Genomic DNA, 16369 nt, shown 5'->3' with positions numbered 1-16369 from the left:
AAGAAAATGCAGGCAATTTTTCTCTTCCTTTTTGCCCCTCAGCAAAGTTTTGGGCAACTGTCTTGAGAAGAATTTTCTGCTAGGCACACACAGCATAGTAAAATGCTCCTGGACATGATTTCTCCTAAGGGGAACTGACTGGCATACAAAATGCCGTAATAATTCATGAGCTTTTGGTATAGTAGGATTTTTGTATTTCTGTGCAAATTTAACACATACCATGTTATTTAACTTAAATAATGCACAGAATGAAATGTTTATTCTCCAACTTTATTAATGAAATCTTCAGTACTAAAACAGAAGTCTAATTGAGACATTTGAGGCAGCACATATCTACTCTATCACCTAATAATCACCTACCTTTAGTGATGATATACTCCTTCACAAGTATAAGGACAAATAAAGGTCTAATGCAGTCATTTATTTTTTCAGCCCCAGCCACTGTAAAATTCATTCTTTGTTGACAGCGTAGGTTAGATCAAACAACATGGAGTCTATGCCCTTCCTTTAATAAGAACAACAATGACAAGTATTCCCCTGTAGAGAAGATGAATGGAGTTATAAAAGAAGTGGCAGTTTTACGTTTGCTTTTTAGTAATTCTACACAGTCCAATAGAAAACTAAGTCCACTAGTGAATTTCTGAAGGTGAGTCAAGAAAACTAACTATCTCCATGCAGTTCTGTGGGAAAAAGGAATTATTTCTGTGCAATACTATAGTTTTCACTCTAACTAGGTTATATGATGTTTGCCAAAGCAAACAGCTCAGTAATTTAAAATATATAACAAATAAGGAAAAGTGTTGCTTGGAGAGTTTTTTTCCCTACAGAGAAGGGCAGTGCAACTATGACAAATCTTTGATGCACCATTGGTCACTTTAGGAGCATTTAGATAAACCTTTTAAATTGTTGCATAGTATTTGTCTACTGTGAGAAATAAAATAACATGGTCTTATTACAAGCAAGATCAGTTGAGTTAGAATGGGATCTTTTTCCTTTATTTAGGGTTTCTTTTTATATTGCTGTGATTTTATAGGATATTTATAGGCATATTGTGAAGATTGTAAGGTACCAGGTACTGTCAGGACCTGGCACCGAGGGCCTTTTACGATTGGGCGGGGATGGGGGGGCGTGGGGTGGGAGAATACCAAGTACTTAAAATGAACATGCAGAGACCCCTGTGCACAAAGGCCTCTTTGATACGTGGTGGTCTCTGTGAACAAAGGAGACCCTTCATCTAGTGTGCGGGGGATTCTTCACAACCAATTAAGAGAAGATGACACCCCTCTCTCCCTTTGGAGAGGACACCTCTTACAGCAAGACCAGCAAGTGATGATATACATTATCTGACGAAAATTGACAGGACTTCGTAGACTACAAAAAGCACAAAGTTTCAATGTGACATGTGCTTCCAGACCTCCTGTGGTTTGAAGCCACCACCACCACAGGCTGAAAATAAAACTCTCCTCTTTGTTATAATTTTTTTGTTTCATAGGTTATTGCCATCTCCTAAATTTAAGAGAAGGAAAATTTTCCTACCTCTACTAAACTTATACACACATTTTGTATGGTATGCAGTCACTGTAACAATGCTGCAAAATGAAAAGTTGCTTTTAAAATTAGGAGATTATACAAGACTTATTGAAATTCCAAATTTTTAACTTAGGTGCTTCTATTTTGGTAGATATTTAAAAAGAATACAAAAGTTAATTCCTTAAGATTTTGAAAAATGAGGCATTTTTTTTTCTTTTAAATTGTCATCAAGTTAGGGGTTGGCCGTTTTTTAAGGCTAGCTTGTTACTTATTTTCTTTTTAGCTTATAATTACTAGAAAATTATGGTAAAACAGTAATAAAAAAATGACAGGACCAGACTTGAACTTACCCCTGATGTGTATTGTTTCTATATCCTTAGGGACATGAAGCCTTCTGGGGAGCCTTTCAAGAGGAAGAGTTAATAGATTGCTCCAAAGTTGATACGAACTTCTCTGGAAAAAGAGCAGGGCCTGGAGGACCTGTGATAGGGAGCAACCGAAGAGCGGAAGATTAGCAGACATGTCTGCAGCACTCAAGCAAGTCTTTAATAAAGATAAGACTTTCCGCTCAAAACGCAAGTTTGAACCTGGAACTCAGAGGTTTGAACTTCACAAGCAAGCACAGGCATCTCTCAACTCAGGAGTGGACTTGAGAGCAGCCGTGCAGTTGCCCAGTGGAGAAGACCAAAATGACTGGGTAGCTGTTCATGTGGTTGACTTCTTCAATAGGATCAACCTCATTTATGGAACTATCTGTGAGTTCTGCACAGAGAGGAGCTGCCCAGTGATGTCTGGAGGCCCTAAGTATGAGTACCGGTGGCAGGATAATGTCAAGTACAAGAAGCCCACAGCATTGCCAGCACCCCAATATATGAATCTTCTCATGGACTGGATCGAGGTGCAAATCAACAATGAGAATATATTTCCTACGAGAGCAAGTAAGTGCGAGGAAGAAGTCCTAAAGCATAAACTGCCTTTCATTTTATGTACTAAGCATGTTCTCTTCACACCTTCATTTTTAGGAACAATCAAGCTGTTAAACAGCAGGTGGGGAGAAGGAGTGCTCAGAAACAATGTGAAATGTGTGAAATGTTAACTGTGGCTGCTAGATACGGTGGAGTTTGTTAGCCTTAAATGTTTATCTCTGGGGAGCCTCTTAGGTTTATCAGTGAGAGTGGTCAGCATTGCATTAATACTTTCTTGAAAACTAATCCGATTTGCATGGCTTTGCACTTTGGCTGTCCACTCCAGTTAGATCCAGAATGGATGGAATATTTATAATGGATGGAAAGCAAAACTATTAAAAGTTCTTTCCTAACATATACATCTGTGTACAAGACAGTGGAGAGTCAGGAATGCAGTGAACTTTGCCCTCCCACTTTTGATTTTCCCACCCCAAACTGACAAGCTGCGAAGTGAATTGTTCTCCAAAGTACTATTTTTACTACTCCATATAACTAAAAACTTTGCTATTGTTTAACCAGACAGCCCAGATGAGAAAGGTGTTAAGAGCAGCACAAATTTCCTTTTATAATATTCTCTCTGAAGACTGAGGCAAGTAGGTTGAAGTATCTTTGCTGAAATAGTTCCCTCTGAATGAGGACAAGTTTGCAGAAGAGTTCATTGTGTAGTGTAGATAGCCTAGATCTTTAGCAGTGGCTGCATGTAATAAAAAATATTAAAAAATGACAGTGTTATATCTTATCAATATCAATATACTTACATGATTTGTAGCAGTTTTAATTAGTGGGTCCTGAATTACTTCTTTCAAATGGAAAAACTAGGAGCTTTCTGTAGGATGTGAGCTTGCTGTGAGATGTTGTATATTAGTACTTGGCCCAGATTAGTAACAAACAAGAAGAATGGCATATGTTTGGATTAGTTCAGCCCAATATTTTGCAGTTTATATGCAGACAGGGGCTATGGGTGATGTTTCTATCGGTAATTCCTGACCATTGAAATACCTTTGAAATTCCCAGATAGGAACTTGGTTATACCAAGTTTCCAGTTAGGAAATGGGAAACAAATCATGAGGTTTTCCAGACCAATAGCTGTCAAAGTATAACTAATAGGCATATAATCCACCCACAGGCCCTATCTGCATATACACTGCAAAAGATTGGGCTGAACTAATCCAAATATATTCCATTCCTCTTGTTTGTTAACTATCACTTTTCTGTTCTACACTAATAGGTAGAAGAATGCAATAACTGTATTTTTTAATCTGAACTTTGACAACACAGCAAAAAGGCAGATTTCAGAGGAAGCAGTATCATGTGTTTGGTATAGTGAAAAGTGAGTTTGATTTCTGAAGCATTTATTGTTTTATGTTTCGTCAGGGTGAATGATTTTTGGAGTTGAAGGCTGGTTGAAGGTGCAGAAAATATGTGATTTTGCTTCCACTGGTATTTCTGCAGGTTTTTGTTATATCAACGTTCCTCCTTGGAGTATTCCAGTATTGTTCCATTTTCTTGTGTTTTGCATGTGCAGAAAGTGTGGTATGTCAGGAAATGTGAGGAACTGGTAGCACACTGGCATGCTGATGGGTTTTACTGAATGAACAAATAATGTACAACACACAAACTTTCAGCTCTAGATCCTCCCTTCTCATATTTGTAGTAAGATACTTTTGGACGTACTTTAATCCTAATGTCTTACCTACCGTAAGTCTAAGAATGAAATCAGTAAATACACTCAATCTATAAGGTTTTTTTCCTTCTAACAGCTTCTACTATTTTAAATCAAACCTGAAACAACTGAAGAAGGGGAAAGACAGGGTCTCTAAATATGGCTTGACTGATTCCAGTTAAAACAGGAAAGTCTGATGTCCACGAAAATCTTTGTCTCACTCTGAATTGACCCAAAGGAAGAGGAAGACTGTGCTTGAGACCTCATGCAGTGTCTGACTGTGCCATGTTCATATTACAGACCAAAATGGCTGGGCAGTCCCATAAAGAGATTTTACAGATACCTTTGGAGCCTTATTTCATAATGCAGCACTTGTCCCTGTAGTCCTCTCTCCCCTCCTCTTGAGCCTTTGTTGCAGATAATATACTGGCCCCTGAACATTTCTCATTATCGTTTTGATTCGCCAGTTTTTTTATGAAACTGTTGGTAAAATTGTTTGGAAGGCCTAAGATCTTGCAATTCAGAAACATAAATGCCATGTTGAATTTGGTGTTCTGAGTCCCTCTTCTGTCACCAAGTCCCCAGTTAGGCACTCAAAACAGTCACTGGGAAGTTTGTGTCTCTTCTTGGGGTAAGTTAACTTTTCCTTCAAAAGAATCTTTTGATTTATTCACACATCAATCAACTAATTGTAAAGTGGAGATGATGCTACCTGCCAGCGTATCTGAGTACTGCTTATAAAGCAGTTGACCACAATGCAGTCATTCAGTATGTATGTTGTTACATGCTTTGTATTTCACAATTGATCCGAGAGATAACCTTTGTTATTGTGTTGGATACTGGTTGTTCCTATCTGTTCTGCAGCAGCCTTTGATTAGATACACCAAAGAGGTTAGACACAGGGTACTAATGCAAATCTCCATTTTCATTCAGATAAATTAATTGCAATGAAAATGATGATTGTTCATTCTTTAAAGCAGCTGAAAGATGATACACTCAGAAAACAAAACAGTGCAACAGTTTTAAAACATTGAGTGGATGTAACTTAAAAAGATTAATTTGAATGTTTCTAGTCTGCTGAGAATTGTTCTGCTAAAAAAGAAGTTATGTCTAGTGGATGATATTTGGGCTGACTTTTACATTAGCAAATGAATTTGGTGAAGAGATCCAGGCTGGGATTGAATAGAGCTGATCACAGAAACCCTGAACACACCTTTCTTAGCTTAATCCTATTAAACTTTTCCTCTTTTATTTGACATATCTTTTGATATCCCTATCTAAAAAGAGATTTCAAGAACTGTGATTAAGCACAGCTTTCACTGAGGATCTAGTTTTAAGGAAAATAATTTCAGAAGAGGGATGACCAAGTATGGTGGGATCTTCCATCTTAAGGTGGGGCCACTTTCCTACTAATACTGAACTGGCTGGCAGGAAAAAAGGGAGCCTTTTATGGGAACAGAAGAACTGTCAAGAATTGTGTGCAGGTGACAGAAACAGGCGCTGAATATCAGGACACTTCATTGTATAGCAAAACATTGCAGAGTATCTTTGAAAAATGGCCTCACAGTCTGTAGAGGATTGAAGACATGGTCATGTTCTTGCTATTGATGCCATGAGTGACACCCCCCCCTCCAAAAAGCAGAACTCCAAGCCACGTTAGTGTAGGGTAAGATAAAAAGTAAAGGTCCTTTTAATAACACAGGCCTATGGCCCACAGGAATACAGGATGACATGCATGTGCTCTCCAGTTCTAGTTTCCGTGGCTTTTATAATAAGATCCCTCCAATCATTGCTTTACACATTTCTCAGTCCAGCCCCAGTCCCACCCCTGTTCCACCCCCTGGAATTGGGTCTGGGGTCGTCGAGACCCTCTGTCTTCATCAGCTCCTCTTCCTCGGGCACACAAAGGTCCTTGGGAGTTCATCCAGTTCTGACTTCTGGGTCACTCTACCTATGTTTATGTTTCGTTCTGTAGGTCTTCTGATATCTTTCAGCTCTACCTTGGAAAGGAGTCTAAACAAGATTAATTAACTAAAGGAATTTGAGCTCCCTGTTCTGGGACAGGAGTAGTGATAGAAAGGCATTAAACTTAAACTGTTAGAAATATTAACCCTCTAAAAATCTGCAACTACTGTGTTCCTAAAATCTACAAAATGTGAAAATCAGAACAAAAACCCCTTCGGCATCACTATTATTTCCATTATTCTAAATTTCTTTCATCCATTTTAAGTGGATTTAAGTCATGTAAGAGACTGACAACTCTGGAAACAAGTTCTACAGGTAACCACATATAGACGCGTCTCAGCCCTCAGTGAATACGAAAGCAAGAACAGAACAGAGTCAAGTCTGTATGCCTGCTCAGGCCACTCCTGTGATGCTATCTGTATTAGTCCCCAGCATGAATTTTTGTAGTGTGTTGAAGTTAATTTAGCTTTAAGGCAAACTCTTCAGTAAATATTAGTTGCTCTTCCAGACACCTAGTAACTTCACTATTTAACACTATTCAAGGGATATATTTCTCAGGGTCATGTAGACAACTTAAATATTCCATAGTTTCAAAAGTACCTTTTCTTTCAACTCTCTACTTTCTTCATCTCTGTGCTTTTTGGGAAACAGTCTGAAGAAATATTTAAGAGTCAAAACCAGTAGATCTTTGGGACATACACAGTTTTTGTGGAAATGTAATTGTCAGCTTTCACCATATGACTTCAGACAGTGTCAGAAAAGGAGTTAAGAAAGCAAGCAGTTCTATTCTTCTGTGCTCTCTTCATGCCCTGATTCCAAAATAGGATGAATTCAGTTGCTTTAGGGGTTTTTTTTTGTACTCATTGCAGCCTTAAATTGGGAGTAGTCTGTTTTGTTTGGATTTCCTAGTGTATGGACTGGGGGTGGGGGAGTTTCTGTTACAAGAGTCACTGAGAAAAATATACAGATATTTAAGGCCACGAGGACTATGTCGTTTACTCTTATCTCACCTCCAGAATAACACAGGTTGGAGAACATCACAACATGATATCCTTATCAGGTACATAGGTTGAAATGAGAAGATGGTCAGAAGACAGAGAATTTTGCTAAAAATAACAGAAGATTAGATTCTTTTCTGACTTGACATAAAGAAAAACTTTTCCCAGTGAGAAAAATAAAGCAGTTGAGACGGGAGCAGAGAAGTTGTGCTGTCTCCATCCTTTGGGGTTTTCAAGACCATGCAGAATAAAGCCCTGAGCAATCTGATCTGATGGCCATATAAAGCAGCATGCTGGCATGCAGGCCTCCCAAAATCTGTGCCAGCCCTTATTATTCTGTGATTCTTAATTTTAATTTCAGCACTGCCATGCTGCCTGAGGAAGAAGAGCTAAATTGATTAAAAACTGATTAAGCAGTTTAAAAAGTCGCAATTTGACAATTAAAGGAAATACAAAATCACTTTTAAGCTATGAGAGTATTTGTAGAGGAGGATTTAAAAGGTTGTTAAATTACTGCAATCAAATAGCCTAGTTATGGCTGATCAAAATGAAAACATAATTTTAAAATGTTTAAAACCTAGGACTTCAGCTGAAAAGTTACTGTATCTTCAGAAATATCCTGGCTGGTCCGTGTTTGACTAGTAAATTTTGGTAGCTATCAGCTTCAGAGCATTTGCACAAAGCATGTGTGTGGTGCTGCTTCCAAAAGAGGAGCCCAGTATGTTATAACTATGCATCTGCAAAACCAGAGCAGGACTCTGGAGGGTCCTTGTGGATACAATTTAAATTTTCCAATGGTTTCTTTATTTTCTTTATTAAATATCAATTGATATTTATGGTATCAAAGTATTGAAGCAGGATTTTTTCTGATTCTCTATCCAGTAATACAAGTTACCACTTAGGGCACTTCTCTCCTGGGGCAGGAGAGCAGCTGATTTGTGAATAGACTCCGCTCAACTACTTTTGCTGAGCAACAACCCCTTCACAGTACAGCCTGTAGAAATGTGGGGAGAGTGACTTCATTGACTTTTTCTAAAAGTTATCCCTGTCTTCCCGCTGTTCCAATGTATGAGGTGGTGTTTGTGGTGTGGACAAAGTGGCATTTGCTGCATATACTTTTTCTTCTTTTTTTTTTTTTCAGCCCTTGCAATTGCACTGTCTGGGAACTGCTGTTGCTGCATGCACACCCGCTCTGCCATAAAAAATGTACAGTCTGTGTAGCCAGTTTATTTCTTTCCTTTTAAGACAAAGCTTTACGAGGGGCCAAAGAAAGGAGGTGACTGCTGGCTGTTAAATGACTGCTGTCATTCAGTCACCCAATGCTGGACACATACAGCTGTAAGCTACCACTTGAAGAATGATATAAAATCCAAATAATCCTTTCTGCTTGATCTTTACATCTGTCACACCATTGCTGGATTTGGGCTATAGAAGAATTTCATTTTGTAATGCCTGTCCTCTTTTCTTTGTTACTGCTCTTTCTTGTTTGCTCCTTTGACATGGATATACTTGCCAAGTGTCTTCCATTAACCATTTGTGCCAGTGAAATAAAGAAAATTCTCCAAAACTTACACTATTCTATGGCTCTAACTTTCTCTAGTCATTAAACTTTGTGAATTATGTGCATGTATGTGTGTTACAGAAAAGTTACAACAGCAGCACAGCTATCGTGTTAGAGAGTTTGGTGTCTTGAAATATATGTACCTGAAAAATATCAGGTAGATATTTTATTACTACATTGTATGTTCAAACCTCTGTCCTGCTCTTCAATTTTTCCTGTTCCCATGGTTTAGGATCTAACTGATGCTTCTAAGTAAACTAAGTTGGCAGATGAACCAGTACACAAACATAGTACACTTCAAGAGTACCATGAAAATTGATGCAAATTGCATAGACCACATCTGAATGGTGAGTGATACAGTTTACCCAAAGCTATCTATGTGATCTTCTTAGTCTTGCATTACTTTCTTGTGGACTTACTATATTTTGGAGCAATTTGATGCCTTGTTTTTGTCTGATATATAAAATGTCTTGATAAGTTTAGGTATTCTACTTATATGTGAATATGGTGTGAAGTTTAGAAGTAGTCTAGACAGTCCTCAACCACAATCATTATTGACAGACAGGTGATTGCTCCCTAAGGTATCTTTCCCAGATGTGTTCCTTAGTGTACCATCTTGATCTGTTGCTAATTGTGCCTTTTGAGGTACATATATGTCCAGTTCCAGCTCAGACATATGAAATAACCCTTTATTAATTCTTCAGTCTAATTCTAGTAATAATAGAAAGTATTTGCAGTAGAAAGTAGATGCAAATTTTTTAGCACATTCTCTGCTTTTTCATGAGAAGAATTTGGTACTGTTGGTATGAAGGAATGCTGTCTCACCTGTATAATGTATATTAGAAGTCTGATGCCTCATGTGCTATGTTTTCTGTACTATGGTAATCATGAAGGGCTAAAGCCCCCTTTTGCTAACTTGTTGAAAAGCAGGTCTCAGCAGCTTTTTCCTTCCATTGTCCATGCTACAGAAACTTGAAAAAGAAAAAGAAAGAACCAGCTTCAGTGGTAGCATGAATGGTTGAGGGAAGCTCACTGGGAAAGGGATGTGTTAGCTGGTTTTGCAAAGACTAAAAGGTTTCAGGGTCTCTGCTCACTTTGTTACTGTTTTGGGAGGAAGAAAAGTATAAAATGTCTGCAAGAAGCGGTGTCCCATATGGGAACTAGAGTCCAGTAGCTGTCATACCTCTGGTTCTTGAGGAGTTTTGTTCTCCAGCACATTGTGATTGCAGATGCTATGGGACATTACTTAAATTAGTCTCCCAGAGAATCAGTGACTCTGCAACCACCGCTTCTACCCTAACTGAACTGTCACCTCTTCTCTTTAGCTACCTTCACAGCACAGCTGATGTCTGCAGTGTCTTAATTCTATGGCATGCTGGAGTTGACATTTTGTCAGACTCAAGAGTGTGGGAAATGTGGCATCTTGAACATGGTTTGCTTTGGACAGTGGATTTGTGTGAACTGAGTACTCTGCATTCTACAGTTGTGTGCATTCATTTCCCTGATTAACAAGGAGAATAGCTCCTTATTTGGAACCTTATAAAACAGACCTAGTGTCATAGGCTGCAAAGCAGAATATGTGTAGAAGTAGAATTTACATATCACAATAACTTTGCTGATTCATTGTTTGGAACACAAACAAAATAAGACTTGGAAGTATCAGTTTCACTAGTGACTGCTTTCTGTTTATTTTGACAAGCTGAAGTTATTTAACCTCAGAAATATTGTATAAAATTCATAGTAGTCCCTACTCCCATAAAGAATTTTTATCCTTAAGGTCAATCTTTTGAGGACAGCACTGGTACTTGGGAGGCATGTTTTCTGCAGAATCCAGACAAGAGAGGTATGTCAAGGGGGTCTTCAGCTGCCCCAGACATATAGTAACAAATATCAGAATGAAATATGATCATAGAAGTATGAAAACAAAATAATTTATTCCGGTTTAAAGTGCAGTCTCAATTTTACTTCACTGTGGAGTGGCTGGACTGCCACTTAGTGTGTTTTTAAGAGTACTTCTGAAAAGCCTAAGTCAAAGACAAGGTCTTTGTTTCAGCCAGAAGCACCAAATCTGCCCTTAAGTTTGGCCATCATTTTTGAATAGAATTTTGACCTTCTAGATTTAGCACAGAGCAAAATTAGAAACTTAGGGAGAGGAAAAACTGATTAGTTGCTTTTAAATTAGATTCTCATGTGTTTTATGGATATTTTTTGAAGGAATGTCAAATATGTATGTGAAAAATATACAGTTAAAAACCCATTGTGTGGATAAAAGCCATGTGTGAGCCTTTGTATCATAGTAGTGTGGCCAGCAGGACCAGGGCAGTGATTTTCCCCACGTACTTGGCATTGAATCCTGTGTTTATTTCTGGGCCCCTCACTACAAGAAGCACATTTAGATGTTGGAGCATGTCCAGAGAAGGGCAATGTTGCTGGTGAGGGGTCTGGAGCACAGATCTTAGGAGGAGTGACTGAGGGAGTTGGAATGTTTAGCCTGGAGAAAAGGAAGCTCAGGGGGAATGTTACTGCTCTCTACAACTATCTGAAAGGAAGTTGTGGCCAGGTGGAGGTCGGTCTCTTCTGCCACGTGGCAAGTAACAAACAGAAATGGCCTCAGTTGTGCTAGAAGCTTTGATTGAATATTAGAAACAAATTCTCTGTGGAAAGGATTGTCAAGCATTGGAACAGGATGGCTGAGTCACCATCCCTGCAGATATTTAAAATACATGTAGATGTCGTGTAGTAGGCACTTAGGGAAATGGGTTAGTTGTGGACTTGTCAGTGTTGATTTTATGGTTCAGCTTGATCTTAAGGTTCTTTTCCAGCCTAAAGAATTCTATGGTTCTTTTATCTTTAAACACAAAAGCAAGAATGACATACTCAGATCACCTAAAACATTTGTAAGAACATTCTGATAATGCTACAGAGAAAGTCATCAAACTTTCTTAACAGTATTATTTATAAGTGTGATTAAGTAACTTGTGTGCTTACCATTAAAAGACAACTGATCTTGAAAAAGATAGCTGTACTGTTTCAACTCTTGATTATTGGGGGTTCTAAGAGGCCTGGTACATTAACAGATAAACAAGCACAAAGTAGTAAGGACAGTGGGACACAGGATTCCCAGTTGGTGGTCTCTGTTCAGCTGAAGCAAGCCTGGCATCATCCTAACAGAAAAAAATTGAGATTCATAAAGTGGAGATTGATTCTAAAGTTGAATTTATGTACAACTCACTAATTACTTATTAGACATCACAATTCAACCTGTTCACATTCTGTGACCTTAAAATTAATGGACAAAACCGTTTCATTACACAGGTGTCAATCTATTATGATGTGAATCAGTATGAGTGTCAGTTATCAGAATTCGTCCGTGTTCATGCAGGCACAGTTACCTACCTGCCTAGTAGTCATACTTAGCAGTAGAATAAAGCATCCTTCTTGTTTTTACTGATGCTTGTGTACTAAGAGTCATCAGAAGCTTTGATTAGAGCATGTATAACATGAATGGACCTTACTTTAACTTGCCATACCACTTCATATGGCAAGGGTGTGTAATATACTTCATTGCCTTTTATCTAGTTAAACTCGGCTTGTGCTTGTGATGTCAGGTAGCTTCTAATAGTACTAAAGCAAGAAATACTCTATTAGATGGTTTGGACATGTAGATAAATAGCACTTAATGATAGCTGTAAAACATGCATCTTCATTTTGTGTTTCAGTAATGAGCAAGACATATTAAATGGATAATTGTTTTCCTGTCAAAAATGGATTGTGAGCATAGAATTGTTCATATTAGCCAGTTGTACTGTAATACACCTAGAACATGTTCGCTACAATATCCTTGCTAATGGAGACTTCAAAAAGTAAGCGGCATGGAAGTTTCTGAAATGTGCAGAGATCCCCACTGAGCATTAAAAAATGAAGTAACTGAAAGCACTAGAACAACTTAAAAATGTCAGCTAATGCTCAGTGGAGCAACTATGTGCTCTCATTCTAGCACTGACAACTGTTGCATGCTGGGAGACCACCTGACTTCAGAAAAAACCTAAAAAACCCCAACATTTAGAACTGTAGTAGGTTATTCCTCCTTGTGTTTCTATGGGTCTATCCAAGCAGGCATAAAATACTTTCTTACAAGTTTTAAACATCTTGGAAAAATCAAATTAGAAGTCCTGGACTTTTCAAGCTGTAATGCAAACACTTCTATAGATGTGACCAGTATGAGGCATGGCTGTATGTAATGAATGATAATTGATGGTGAGTCCTTGCTAATTGTGAACTGTGTTTTTTGAGTTCAGTGATGCATGCAAGCTTGCCTTTCTTACGTGACTTACTTTCTTGCTTCTTAAACAACTGTGCTGTGGCTGCACATGTGACAGGTATGACTAAAGTCATGGTCATAGTTTTTAAGCACTGCAGAACTCCATCAAGCCTCCAATCTCCTTTAAGGTACCTCTATGCAGAGCTGTTACCTCATGAAAATCTACTTCCTATCTGACTGTTGGAATTGCACAGGTATAAACAGCAGCTAAAATTAAATTTTTCTCTTTCATTCTCTTAACATATTTAGCTGCTGATCTAAGTGTTTGTTGTTTTTTCTCTGTAAGCTGGGCAGTTTTGACTGAAATCCAGCAGCCAGTACATTCCAAAAACTGCTTGCAGGGCACAGGAAACAATTCCTGGGCTCAGCTGTAAGCTGTGTGTCATAGGGATGAACAACGTTTACAGTAAAAATTCTTCAGTTACAGTGCCACAAAACTTACATGTGCAGCATATGGCTGTGGAAATAACAATTAATTTTTTCTGTTTGACACTGTTTATATGAGACCCCAAGTCTTGGGATTACACATTTAACGTAAGAGAGTTGTGTTCAAGTACAGAAAAACCACAAAATCCAAGATCTAAATTATTCCTTTTTCGCTGAAGCCTGACATAAGGTGCTCTCCAGCAGATGATTTACCATGGTAATTGGTCCCTCTGTGTGCAAATGGATATAGGAATTTCCTAGAAATCTCTAGAGATCTCTACAGTGTTTCATGTGTATTCCTCATCAGAAATTTTGATTCACTTGGAAATCCTCTGAGTCATGCTTTGAATCCTCGGAAAAGTGGTACCTGTTTAGTGACTGTTTTGTATGTCTGAGCAGGAAAACCTCCTTGTAGGAACATCAAATATTAGAAAGGACCTGACAAATACTCATAGCATCTCAGATACATAGCAGAACAGGAGTGAAACAGTCTTTACAAATAATGCTGACAGAGGATTTTTTTTTCTTTCCATCTCACAGTGAGTCACAAGCCTGAGGAATTCCAGGGAGGCTATGCCCTTTCGTATTCTTGAAAGTACACCATGGAAACTTGTATTTCCTTCTCATAATGTGAATCAGTGGCACTTGAACTCTTTAGAAACAAAAGGAAAGTTGCCAAGATGTCTGGAATCAGAGATAATCAAGGGAGTAATCAAAGACAGTTAATAGTTGGAAGTGAAGAGAGAGGACAAGGAACAGATTATCTTTGAAAGACAAATCTCTCATGTGGATATGGAAAGAAGTACCTTTTCTTTTAAGAAGCTGATGTTCAGCTGAACTGAGAGACTGTTATAGTTTACAAATAAATGTATACTGTCATCATTAGCGTGGTGAAATAACAGTGATTGTTGTTTGGATTTTGTGCAGTGTCTGCTCCAAGTAGCCGTAACTGAAATAACTCAGTCCTCTAATGGACAATTCCTAAAGCTTGAAGCTGAGCACTCAGCAGCAGAAACATTTCCAAACCACATGCTGGATGACATCAGATCTTTTAGAAAAGTGTCAGTCAACATTAGGGCATTAAGACAATACATCAGTTTAGAATTGATATGCTTTAAAACTAATTGCATACCATGATTGCCTTTCTTTTGGAATTTTTGATCCTTTTTTGGCAATTTTTAAAAAAGACCTGATTGTTGAAGAACCTTCTAAGACTAGGCATATGTTACTGTTTCATTTGTCAAATAAAAGGCCAAAGCTCAGGTAATCCAAAAATTCTGCTTATATATATAGGTGTGGGCATGTGTTGGTATAGGTGTAGGTAGCTGTTTAGGTAGGAAATTCTGAGTAGAAGGCTTTGTTCTTGGATTTACACAGTGGTTTATTGGTGGATCCAGAAATAGGAAGAGTTAGTGATTCCAAGAGTGTTCTTGATCTGTTCCTAAACCTGCTGTTTCCCAGTTTCTAGCAATCCACGTGGTATATAGATTGTCTCAGAGGAGTCAAACATTCTTTGATCCAGGGGATTTTGGTAACAATGAAGATCTCACAAATGAGAGTCCCGCTCATTTACATTGATGGTGACTCCCTATTCTGGGCATTTCAGTTTTCTACTATTTTGGGCTGCATCGAGAATTTTTGCTGGCAAAGAAAAAAGCAGCTAAAGATACATTGTTCTGTTCTCCTCTGAAGTGAAAACTAGGGATTTAGAAATTTATGCCTTTTTAAAAAATAATTAAACTTGAAATTTCTTTAAATTCTTTATAAATTATCTTTGGACAGGCCTATTTTGAAAATATTTGATGTCACAGTAGCTATCACACCGAGATTCAAAATTTTTGAGTAAAATCAGTACTCATTTTAGTGTTCAGGTTGTGTTGTAACTTGAGCTGATCGAGTAGCAGTTAGTAACTAACAGTACGTATTTTTGCCACAGAGATCACAAACGTTTGTAATTGTCCCAAGGCATCACAAAAGGTGACAAGAAAATGAGAAAGAATGTACAGTAATTTAATTATCTTCTGAGATACCAACAGCAGAAAAAGAGAAGAAAAAAGAAGTACTGAAGCTTGTTGATGCAAAGAAGCTGGGGTTATTCACTCATGTGGAGATTTGTCACCAGGGTTGTGATACTCTTTTAGTTTGGCATGGTTCGTCACTCCTGCAGATTGTACAACATTGAGAACATGTGTCTACATATTCAGCTGCTTGCACATGAACTGAGAAGTTTTATAGTAAAACAAACAATTATTGAAATATAGATATAGATAGATATAGATATATTCAAGGTGAAAAAATCATCATGTGTGATGTAGGATTTCCTTGTTAATCTCTTTTGTCATCTGCCCCATCTTATCCTAGCATGTCTCCAATTATAAGGCCTCAACTGTTAACACATAAAACTTCTTTTCATTCCATTTAATGTATGTCTTAATAGTTCCTCTAAATAAAATTTTAAAATCTTCTCATTCCCTAACTGAATTCTGTTGACAATGGGACTTTCCTTGTTTGTTTGTTTGTTTTTTAAGCAGGCTTTTCTTTATGAGAGATTTTATAGGGCTGATTTACAAAAGCTATGTTTGTTATATCAGGATCTTTTTTGTTGGTAGTACAATAAATCTGGGGGAAATAGACTCTAAATATCATTGACTTCCATTGAGATTTTTGAGTGATTTTATATGGAATCTAGCTGATTTTATATGGAATAACTGGGAGCATTAAACTATTGATTTCTGTCATTGGAAGTATTTCAGAATGTGTAGGCCAAAACAATAGAAATAGAGAGAAATAGAGAGAAAAAAATAGAGAAATAGAGAAAAAAACCCACCTTTTTCTTTCACCAGTCACAGTCTATATTCATTGCTCAGCCAAAACTGTCCTAAAAGTCTGGGAAAATTTCTCCCATAGCTGGTATCATCAGACATACACCAGTACCATTGA

The 16369-nt window shown here is 37.8% G+C and overlaps 1 protein-coding gene across 2 annotated transcripts in view; it reads left to right on the top strand.

Moving 5' to 3' along the window:
* The window catches only part of MOB3B (MOB kinase activator 3B), an 82165-nt gene that overhangs the window by 33786 nt on the left and 32010 nt on the right, over window positions 1-16369 (top strand). For both annotated transcript variants that reach the window (XM_071581037.1, XM_071581036.1), the window contains exon 2: window positions 1911-2468. In XM_071581037.1, the coding sequence (XP_071437138.1) occupies window positions 2051-2468 (418 nt within the window). In that variant the 5' untranslated portion in view covers window positions 1911-2050. The remainder of the gene's footprint in view (window positions 1-1910; window positions 2469-16369) is intronic.

The sequence above is a fragment of the Pithys albifrons genome, chromosome Z (genome assembly GCF_047495875.1).
Source record: "Pithys albifrons albifrons isolate INPA30051 chromosome Z, PitAlb_v1, whole genome shotgun sequence".
Lineage (NCBI taxonomy): Eukaryota > Metazoa > Chordata > Aves > Passeriformes > Thamnophilidae > Pithys > Pithys albifrons.
This window is presented reverse-complemented; position numbering and strand designations above follow the sequence as displayed.